At 43.2% G+C, this 11,076-nt stretch overlaps 1 protein-coding gene and 1 long non-coding RNA gene across 7 annotated transcripts in view; one reads left to right on the forward strand and one right to left on the reverse strand.

Moving 5' to 3' along the window:
- LOC119009045 overlaps nucleotides 1-8,361 on the reverse strand; it is a 9,965-nt gene extending 1,604 nt beyond the window's left edge. For 2 of the 5 annotated variants that reach the window (XR_005071618.1, XR_005071617.1), the window contains exons 1-4: nucleotides 8,150-8,361; nucleotides 6,155-6,259; nucleotides 5,143-5,345; nucleotides 1-38 (exon numbers count right to left, since the gene is read on the reverse strand). The exon at nucleotides 1-38 is cut by the window's left edge and continues 56 nt beyond it. This is a non-coding gene — a long non-coding RNA (uncharacterized LOC119009045). The remainder of the gene's footprint in view (nucleotides 39-5,142; nucleotides 5,346-6,154; nucleotides 6,260-8,149) is intronic. The other 3 variants (XR_005071616.1, XR_005071615.1, XR_005071614.1) reach the window with 2 other exon arrangements.
- Nucleotides 1-10,272, forward strand: part of hhla2b.1 (HERV-H LTR-associating 2b, tandem duplicate 1) — a 10,415-nt gene extending 143 nt beyond the window's left edge. The window contains exons 2-7 of one of the 2 annotated variants that reach the window (XM_037079949.1): nucleotides 3,102-3,485; nucleotides 4,650-4,934; nucleotides 5,025-5,351; nucleotides 6,165-6,272; nucleotides 7,674-7,733; nucleotides 8,544-10,272. In XM_037079949.1, coding sequence (XP_036935844.1) covers nucleotides 3,102-3,485; nucleotides 4,650-4,934; nucleotides 5,025-5,351; nucleotides 6,165-6,272; nucleotides 7,674-7,733; nucleotides 8,544-8,641 — 1,262 coding nt within the window. In that variant the 3' untranslated portion in view covers nucleotides 8,642-10,272. The remainder of the gene's footprint in view (nucleotides 1-3,101; nucleotides 3,486-4,649; nucleotides 4,935-5,024; nucleotides 5,352-6,164; nucleotides 6,273-7,673; nucleotides 7,734-8,543) is intronic. The other variant, XM_037079950.1, reaches the window with a different exon arrangement.
- The last annotated feature ends 804 nt before the right edge of the window (nucleotides 10,273-11,076 follow it).

An 11,076-nucleotide genomic window follows, 5' to 3' on the forward strand; every position in this document is an offset into this window, starting at 1 on the left:
AGACACAAACGCCTCTTTGTCCTGCAGCCAAAACTGACCTGCAACATTCACAGGGATTAAAAAAGAACCGCAGGGTTTCTTTACACAACCTGATCCTCAGAAAACACAACAATCTGTGCTTTTCTTTTTTTTTAAACAGTTGCAAGATTTTTTTTTCTTCCTTTTTGCAACAGTGAACTGTCCCAAGTTAGTCAGAGGGTTTATTCAAACTTCTCCCCTGAGTTCTGACGTCAGGTTTGAGCTCAGGGTGGAAATATTCTCCCACCACAGCGAGTGAGGAAGCTGTGACACAGCTGAGCTTGAAACGAACGTCCGTCTGGTTTTGATTTAGTAGCTCTGACCATCATTCCTGAGCGTCAAGGTAACATTTAACTCAGAGATCCGGGACGAACTGAACATTTTATACGAGTGACTCCAGAGCCAACGCACCCAAAATCTGTTCCCGGTTCATGTCATGGATTCATGTGGGAACTATTACATTCACGAGACCTTGTACTTTACTTCATTTCAGTGATTCCCTGTATTTGAAGCCTCAGAAATCTTTTTTTTTTTTACTGGACTGGGTTGTAATTTGTCCTGAGCATCCAAACAGACACTAAAGAAACTTTTTCACATTTTCAAAAGTGAATTTCTCCACTAGTTTTCCTTTTTTTGTAAGCAAGAGTTTGGTTCTGTGTCACATCCAGAAGTTATTTGGTGCTGAGTGACACAGATCTTGTTGAATATAACTCCAGAGCTGAAAAACCTGCTGTGCTTTTATAAGTATATGTATAGAAACTCAAAGATTAGAGTTTATGTGAGGGACTCCGTGACGTGGACTGGAAGGCCCTCGTGAGCTGATATGGATCGACCCACATGCTAAATATGTACGTTCAGCCGCCCGTCCTGCTCTCTTCCATCAGGACGACTGCCGAAAGACATTTGAGCCACAACGAGAATTTGGTTACCAAGCTTTGGTTTTGTGCCAAAAAGCTGTCAGATTATGTTTTTATGCCGTTACATCCACGCAGGGCCGTCTCAGCCCCTCCTCTGCAGTCTGAACATGTTTTGACAGCTCACAGCTGCTCTTCTGATTCTCGCTCTTCCTGGAAATCAAAGCTCTATCAGCAGCAGAATCACGACTCACCCCTCTGACTCACACCTGCACCACGCAGCGCAGCCCCTCGACCGGTTTACCTGCCTGGCTGTCGGCTGGCATCGACCTCCCGTCACGCAGTTATGTGACATTTTGTGCCCTTGTTGAAAGTCTCGTGTTGTAATCTGCTGAGCAAACACGGTTTCTTCAAGGTGGCCGGCAGTGAAACATTAACCTGATTCAATACGTTAAACAATCTTTAAAGAACAGCTCACCCAAAGATAAAACACTCCGTCATCGCCTCCTTCCTCTGTCCGGATAGAAAGCTTCAAAGATGTCAGTAGCGACTTTTCAAATCACTCTCGAGGCTTCAGGAAGCTTTGATCACTTCAGACGAGCTGAATGAAGCTGAATTTCTTTACCAGCTACTTCAGTTGTTTAGCAGAACGCTGCAACTCTGTTTCACTGTGAAGCTCCAGAAATGTGTGGCTGACTTTATATCAGCATGAAGGGAGGAGATGATCAGCGGGTTTATATTTTTGGATGAACTGTGCCTTTAACACACGGCCATGAATTAATGACAAAACGGGTCACTTCAGTTTATCTTTGTGTTTTTCATTTATTGGCTCCTTCAGGCTGCACTGACAGAAATTTGTATTCACCAGTGAGATTATTTTAGCCTCAAGCAGCTCAACAATCAGCGGTGCGTCTGCTCTCCAGTCGGCTGTAATCCAACACTGAACTGCTGAAATACAAAACTGAATGTAGCCGAGCTGTCGTTCACATCACTCCGATCTGATTTCAATCAGACGGCCTGGCTGCTTCTCACCATGTCACAGTGAGGCGTGTCAAGACTCGAGCGTTACGTTGATGTTTTACCAGCTTGTTTTTCGCAAGAAGAGCTCTGACTTCCTCTTTTTCTGAAATATCTGTGAGTAAATGCCACTGCAAACTATTAGTCACTGTCGAGATTAATAACCCACCTCCACCCTGGATGTGTGGCAATAAAGGAAAGTTGAGGGTGAAAAAAAACCCACATTCCTCTTTCAGATTATAATCTGTAACATTAAAAACGTCTAAAAGCGAAGAGCATTTTGTTTACTTGCATTATTCTAAATGTTTCCAACAGAGAAATCTGTTGTTATATTCAAGGTTGTGTTTCATTTGGTCGCTTCTCGCTATGACTCCCAGGAGAGACTGAGAGTGAGGAAGGAAGTCGGAGAACGAGACTAAATGTGAATAAAACTTGAGCCTGAATCAATGTTTCCTCCTTTGGTTTGTTCGACCAGGTGAGAACAGAGTCGTTGGAACATTGTTAACAGAGGTTTCATCCGAGCAGACTGTAATCTGAACCATCTGAAGAAAACAACTGAACAACACAATCCACTGAATGATGCTGATATCTGATAGTTTCCTGTTCTGTTTCCTGAAATCTGTAAATAACAAAAAGGAGTTTGATGCTCTCTGAATAGTTTCCGTGTACAGTGTGAACTTAACTGCAGGGCTGGTTTACAAACTGGTTCGGTTGATCGACCTGCTGCTGCTCTTCTTACAGCTGATGTAGAAACCAGCCGCCACAAAAACACAACCAGAGAATATTTTGTTAATGCAAATAGTGTTAATTACAATAATGTTAGATGTTTCCTTACACTTGCGAGAGACTTGAAGTAGTTGGATACAGTTAGCGATGACAACTATGCACTGAGCACAAAGCACACAGCCCAAGACAAAGAACAGAGCAGCAACAGCCTCGATCAGCAGCTAATGTTAGCACAAAGCACACAGCCACAGCGGAGAGCAGTATCTGTCAGGTCTGGTAGCCTTTTTGGACGGAGGTACGTAGATTATTTAACAAAAAAAAAACTAAGACAGCCTGTTGAGCGTAGCAAACTTGCCGCCAAAACATCTCTCAGCTGGCCAGCGAGCGCTATGGAGCAGTGGTGTATTTCTTTGTTTTTTTTGAGGCTGGACACGAAATGTATCCTGCTCTTTCTCCAGTCTTACCAGTTTGAATGTTATGTTTCAGATGTGGCTGTGACGTGCTTCGTCTCCGAGGAGTGCGTTCTCCCCTGCAGCTTCAAGCCGGACAGCAAGGAGACCGTCGAGTGGTTCAGGCAGGATGAGCTGGTGTACAAGTTCAAGCAGGACACTAAGGACAAACACGACGACAGGGACGACAGCGATGATGATGATGACGATGATGATGATGATGATGATGAGGACAGCAGCGAAGAGCACTTTGAGCATGAGAAGGTCGCTGGCCGCGCCTCCATTTTCCCACACCTGATAACACACGGCAACGCCACGCTGATCCTCCGGAGTTGCGGGTTAAAGGACAGAGGGACGTATCGGTGTCATGTGAAAACCTCGACAGGTGAACACAACGCGAAGGTCATCGTGAAGGTGGAAGGTGAGTTTAGGATGCGGTCACACCTCACAGAATCTGATCACAGTTCAGAACCGGTTTGTTTCGGCGGGTGAGAGCGCCGTCATAAAAACAAACAAACGAGTGATGTCACCAACATGTTGGTGCAGAGGTTTAACAGATTCATTAGAGAGAGAAAAGGTGTTACGCTTGTGTCATACTAACTGAGAAGGGTTTCACATAACAACATCACAGAGCAAAACAATGTGTTTATTAACTGTCTGCAACACACACTTTGAGGTCGTCTCAGTTTCCTGTCTCAGTATTAGAGTTATGATCCTTGAGAATTTAGAGGCCGTTAATTTGGCAACACCCATGTTTACCTGTCTTATGAGCAGGTGCAGTTTAATGCGACAGCAAACAGCCAATGAGCAGCAGCTTTGTTAGGATCACAAAGTCGTCACTCAACAATGGTGTGAAGTACCAGAAAGTCCAGATAGGGAGGGCGTTGCTGTGGGTTTACGAGAGCGCTGCACCGCTGTTTCATTGACTTTAAATCAGCATGGAGTCTTTTTCCCAAACCTAACCAAGTACTTTCGGTGCCCTTATTTTGAAAGAGTATCCAGACGTTGCATATCATTGCTAACTTCTGGAGGACAAACAATGGTGGACTGACGGGTCTCTTACAAGGTTTGGTTTAATATGAAACATTTTTTAAATGATCTGCTGACAAGAGCACCATGTAAAGCAAACGTACACTTTGTCTAATACTAACTAGCATGTTAGCATTTAGCTCACCGGTCTGACAGAGGCACCAGCGTTGCTACAGCCTTGTGCTATAATTCCCTGCTTTTATTCTGACTGCCAGGTGCATAATTACTTCAAAATTACTTCAAGTTACTTCAAAATTACTACTTTCTGCAGAGGGATTTCCAGGCCAGTATTTTTTCTCCCCTGGGAGACTCTGAAGTGAGAGCGACGTTAAGGTTCTTTTAGATCAGTCAAGAAAAGTGACGTTTTTTTAGGAGAGTATTTCTTTTTGCGGCAGTGTTTTGTTGTGTTGACAGTGCTTGGATGGTATCTGCATTAGAATGATATCACCCACTGTCAGGCTATATTGGGCCGTGGCATTTAGTGTCTGTCATCAGGGCTGCTGGGAAACATTTAAGCATGCTGTGTGTGTCTTTGTGTGTCTTTGTGTGTGTGTAGCACCCATCCGAGGCCTGTCTCTGGAGCTGTCCAGGCTGAGCGGCTACGAGGAGATGAAGTGCACCGTCCGCAATGTCTTCCCGGCTCCACGTGTAACCTGGGCGACCGAGCCGCCCACTTTAGAGGCCCTACGACCGGTCACGCGCATCCTGCCCGACAAACAGGGGCTGTACACGGTCGACAGCCGCCTCAAGAGGCTGAGCGGACAACCTGACCTCATCTACATCTGCAAAGTCACGACTTCCTACGGTGGTCCGGCCTGGACTGCCTCGCTCAGGGAGAGAGGTACACGCCGTATTTATCCTACCAGTATTAGGTCTCTACCTCTGATTTTTGTGCCTCTCAACCCAAACCTTTGCTGTTGCTCTCTGGTAGAAATAAAAGGAGCTCAAGGCAGAGATCTGACCATCCCCTGCTATGCCCCTCCTTACATGAACAACCCCTTCCTCCACTGGAGCTTCTCCAACGGCGAGGACCCCTCCCACATCCTCACCTACGACAGCCAGTCGGGGAAAAGCGTCTCCTCGCCGCCGTGGGAAAGCCACGTGGAGCTGGACGGCTTCAGGGTCCCGTTTGGAGATGGCTCTCTGCGACTGATGGATCCCAAACACCTGGAGCACACGGGCAGCTACACCTGTGTGTTCTCCATGCCGTACAACACTCACACCGAGCGCACCGGTGTCACCATCGACGGTCCTGACGGTGAGGTCACAAACACAGACTGGTTCACTGGAGTAACAAGTCCAAAGCCCGTGTGAGGACTAAAAACCAGACTAGGATGCAACAAACCAGCCAACACAAGCTGCAAACGACACATTTCTGGAGCCCAATGAAAAACAGGCTCAGTAGGTGTCACACAAAGATAGAAAACCTGGATATAAAGACAGCATAAATATCAACAGATGTCATAAATGAACATCCAAATAATGATTTGCAATATGGATTCATTCAAATAGCGAATACAGATCAAACTAAAACAGTAAAAATCATCCCAGTCAGTTGAAAAATAAGCAGCTGGTGAGACGACAAAAAGGATTTTCACAATTTCTCAGAGCCAAATGTGACGTCTAGTTTCACCGGAAACAAACTCAAATGTTCCTTTTGCTGTCAAAGCAATTTCAGAAAACAAAAAGTAGAACAAACTGAACCATTTCCAGCTGTAACTTAAAGTTTTCTTGAACCGATTGAAAAACAGGCTCAACAGGCTAGTTTGTTTTTTTTTTGGTGCTTTTTTTAAATAAGAGATTAATTGTTTGGTAAAAAAAATAAATATATTGTTAATAATTTACCGTTTTCCTATCGTACTGTGATACCTGTGAGCCTGTTGGTTATGCTTTGGTTTTGTAGTGTAATTTTAAAGGATGTGCGACTGAGAAAACACTTGAATCACAATGATAACAAAAAATTCAGCAAATCAAAAAAGGGACGATTAGGTTAAAACTGTAGTTACTGTGAACATATTCAACAACCCCTGTATTAAACTTTTTATTTATTTGTTTTTTTACCTGTGTGCAGTTCAGCCAAGAACTTCAGAGGCGCCGTCTTATTGGTGGATCGTCGGCCTGGTGATCGCGGTGCTGGTTCTGGCTCTGGCGGGAATGCTGGCCTACCTGAAGGTGAAAGGTAAAGATGGAGTCCAACAGACGTGGACATTAACTGATAGAGAAGACGGCTTGATACATACACTACAAGCAATATGCACTCATATACTCTCATTCAAACTGGGGCAGAAATCATCCTGGGTGTCTGTGTTTTGGTCTTGAATGCTTCAATTAATTGTCACTTTTAAAGGAATAGGTCAAAATTTGGTTTGGATTTTGCAGTTTATTTCTGCCACAGAGTCCTGAGGTACAGTTAGGACGAGTAACTGGTTGAGCTGCACTTCTTCAGGTTTTTGTCTGAAGGGAAGTAAAAATAACATCCCTGTGAGCACAGCTGAGGCAGAGAGGCGGGAAAAAGAACAGGATCCTTTTCTAAGAGATGCTTAAATAAAGACGTGGCTCCCTCTGCTGGGAGGAACCGGTTACCTGCCATTACAAGAAAACACTGAAGACGGGCAGCTTGCCCCAAAACATCCATGTGGTGACATCAGCAGTTTTAATTATTCATTAAAAATAAAGATTCAGCTCCCAGTATTTCAGTCCAAACATGAGCTGAGAGCTCTTTCTAACTTTTAACGAAGAAGTTTTACAGGCAGCACAACAACATCGCCAAGAACTCAGAGTCATATTGAGTAAAACATTAACTATATTGTACAAGAAGCGTCAGTGTTACAGCTGCGCTATGTAGCTTTGGGAGGAGAAACCTACACAGTGAACCTTTGAAAGATTATTAAATCTGATCAGATCATAAAATCTGATATCCAAACCCTGCATCTACATCTAAATCTTCATTATTACACATACACACAAACTGCTATTTATTTTTGATTGACACACAAAAATAAATACTCCTAATAGTGGGAGAAGAACTGGAATATAAAACCAGGTGATCACTGTGACGCTGCACCCGCACCAGTTACACCAGTTACACCAGTTACACCCGTTACAACTAATTCCATCCAGGTCACAACTGACTAACCGAAACATGGACACGGGACGCAGGCGTGCACTTTCCTGCTCTATATGCAAATAAATACATCAGCTTTTTACAATAAAAAGAAATGAAGTGATTTAAAACATAGGCCGAAGTTACGAGAAGGTCCAAACAATGAAGAATTTGTCATAACGAGCGTTTCGCAAAGTTCTTAAAGTTTCTTTTGACTCGACAATAATCAAAAGTGAGCAGTTTTCAGAGGGAGTCTGGGGAGTTTCTCTCCGTCGTCACCTCCTTGCTTTTGTTGACTGTCGTTCAAAACCGGCGTTACAAAGCGCCTCAACACAAACAAAAAACACGATACAAGGGAATAAAAATCACAATGGATGAGTAAAAACCATAAAAACACAAAGATAGTACATTCAAGTAGACTTAGTCATTTCTAGTGCTAATTTAAATCTGATTACGTCTCTGTCATCTCTCACCCAGGAGGCGCCTCAAAGCCCAGAAACGACCCTGAAGAGGTGACAGAGCTGCATTCAGTCAAAGGTCAGTCAGTAAATTCTTTAGAAAGAAGTATCAGAACCAGCACCACCAGAACCAGACACTAGATGGAGCGACAGATCGCCTCTGATTCTACAGGACTTCTTCTACTGTATTGACATTAGTGAGGCTGATGAATACAGCAGAAGCAGCATAAATGACCATAAAGTTGATTTAACATCTTGAATAAAAACAGATCTTTATGAAGTGTTAGGTGTCTGTTTTCAGTGATATCGTTTTTAAATTTGATCCTGGACCGTCACATCATGTAACAGGGGCAGTTACAGCTCATACACAGGTGTATTTTTGTGTCGGTTTGAATATTAGATGGATGCAAAAGGTGATTGATTCGACAGCAGCTGGACTTTAAGTGCAGTTCAGTGGCAGTGCAGTGACAGGCTGGGTTAAGGTGCAAAGTTTACCAGAGAGTAGACGGGTCCCGAGAGCCTCCTGGTGTGTTTAAACCAGATCGAGACCAAAAAGCAACGAGACCGAAACACTCAGATCAAGGCTTAATGTCTGAGAACCACCACATGTGTTCCAAGGTGTTGAATCAGGAGTGACGAGGAGATTCGCTGCAGGTGTGTGTGTGTGTGTGTGTGTGTGTGTGTGTGTGTGTGTGTGTGTGTGTGTGAGTCATGGTACAACCCTCCAGGGAAACCACACCTCAGACGAGACGACACACCCCTGAAACTCTCAAGCAGAAACCCAAAACCCAAATCATGACAATTTTACATCTGACATGTGGCTTTGAATTCCCTCCGTGGCCTTTTCTTCTTCATCCTCTTATCGAATGTCTTCCTCTCACTCCTCCAGACTCGACAGCCGACAGTAACCTGAATGAGAGCAGACCTCTGACGGTGGGCAGCACCAACGGCCAGTCGGGCCTCCAGACTGGAGCCCAGCTGACCTGAGAACAAACTGAATCCACAACCTGGAAAACACATGAAACTAACTAGATACTAACAAATCAAACACGCACACGGCTGCACACTGACACGGATCAAACTGCTTTTCTCCAGAGCTTTTTAAACATGTAATTATTTTTTTCCGGGCACATTGGATGTTTTTCTAACAGGGAACTGACACCATGATAAACTGATTTCACTCTTCGTGCTCGAGTGTAGAAGGCGAACAACAAACTGCTTCCAGCGTCCTCGTGACGGTGCAGCTGTAAATCTGCCGTTCAGGAACTAGTTTTTTCTCGTGACGATCCCTGAAGACGGATCGCGCTGATTCTAAAAACAAACAAACTGGATTTTCCATCACAGGAACTTTTCTTCTGAACTCTGAACTTGGACAGTGAAGCCTGATGTTTCGGGACTATTGGGGAAAAGTCTGCAGACGATTTAGCAGTTTGAAAGCTTTTGTCTGCATTAATGCCTCGTCACAGCAAAATGAATCTGTACTTTGGTTGTCGCTCTGTGAAACAGTGACAGGCGGCTCCTACAAAGTGCCTCGATGTCTTTCTGCTGCCTCTAACGGCCTGTTAGCCACCTTGTTACCTCGTTAGCTGAGTCAGTAGCCTAATGAGACATTATCGATGTGAGTCTTCCTCTGTGATCACGTTTGAATATCATTCCTTGTTATTTTATTACTTCAATTATATTTGAATGTTTGATCCTCAAATTTAAGTTTTTATAAATATTTGTAATACCACCATCACCGTCAAACAACATGAATTCACATTATTTTATGCAGATTTTCCTCAAAATTCAGTCATAATTTGCAAAACGTTTGGATGGAAACCAGCCGTAAGACGTAACTACATGATCAACTCTTGAATGTGTCATTTTACCGTGTAGATGTTGGTGTGACGAGGTGATTATTTAGACGAGGAGAGAAATTTGTTTGTGATGTTTGTTGAAGTTTTCTGTGGCCTCGTCTGTTTCACTTTGATGAAACATGAAACGGGAAATTAATTCTAGTTTCTGATTTAGTTCCCGAGGTTCAGATTTTTTTTTTTGAACTATTCAGCATGTAAAAAAAAAAAAGAAGTAATTGAACTTCATGGATCATTTGAAAAGTTACATGAGGCTGAGGAGCAAAATGCTGCATCACAAATCTTGTGAACTTCAATATGCAAGAAAAGAGCCTCGGTTTGAATTTTCCGATGTTGGCGGTCGTCTCTTCTTCCGAGGTTTCAGCTCGAGGAGGGAATCAGCACCTGCACAGGCTGGATTTTTAATTTCAAAGCTTGACTTGATGTTCTGCCACCTACACCTGAATCCTGCTGCAACCAAACCTTCCCTGAACTGAGAGGAAACTCCACGATGTCAAGCTCCTTCTGGAAATTGTTTCCTGTATTATAAAGATGAATGTGACAGTGAATCACTGACGTGACTGAACGATACGTACTTTCATCCTGACGTGGAGAGATTAATGTTTGACTTTCTATGATAAAAACATCATCTGCAGCAGAATCAAAGGGTTTCTGATTCTCTCTGCACTGCCGACATGCGTCACGTTTCCTGAATTATACTTGACCTCTTTCACTAATGTGTCATAATTAATGTAATGTTATTAAAAAAGACTAATCACTGAAGGTTTGTGTCTGCTTTTTATATGAGATATAACAAAACAATATAACTCAAGGTCTATTATTCCACGGAGATGTGATGGAGACAGTAAAAGAAACATAATATGGAGACACTAACCTGTATAAGTCACTTTATTTTGGCCGTATGTGAGCTGATTGGAATCTGACTTGAAGCACCGAATCGTTGCTCAGTGGCTTGTTGACTGTTATCTCTTCTTGAGTCACCTTATAAAAAAACCACTCCTAACAGATAAGGTTGGTTTTTGTTAGTTGAACTATTAGTTGCAAATTAACCAGACTCCCTTAACAAATCACCTAATTGTTGATTAAGGAGAAACTTAATGAACTTGAAACGCATTCTTTACAAATTCTGAACTATTTGATCGTACTTAAATGTTATACATGAAGAAGAAATGTCTCTTCTCTCTTGTCCCGGATCCAGTCAAACAGGTGCCGGTCCTAATCCAGGAGGTCCAGGATCGAAGTTCTAGGTGCTGGAAATAATGATGCAGGCGGGAGAGAAACCTGACAGCTAACCTGCTGCATGTACAGAGAAAGAGAAAGTAAAGTGTTTAATGTATTTCTACACTGTGCTGTTGTTGCTTTTAGTAAGTTAAAAGATCTGAACACTCCACCCTCAGTTTATATGTTACCACAGTGTTAATTGTGTAACCTGTAATGCTGAAAACGCCTTAAACTGACCTTTGTACACACACACACACACACACACACACACACACACACACACACACACACACACACACACACACACACACACACACACACACACACAGTGCTGATGCCAAGGCT

This window comes from Acanthopagrus latus, chromosome 19 (genome assembly GCF_904848185.1).
Source record: "Acanthopagrus latus isolate v.2019 chromosome 19, fAcaLat1.1, whole genome shotgun sequence".
NCBI classification, from domain to species: Eukaryota; Metazoa; Chordata; class Actinopteri; order Spariformes; family Sparidae; genus Acanthopagrus; species Acanthopagrus latus.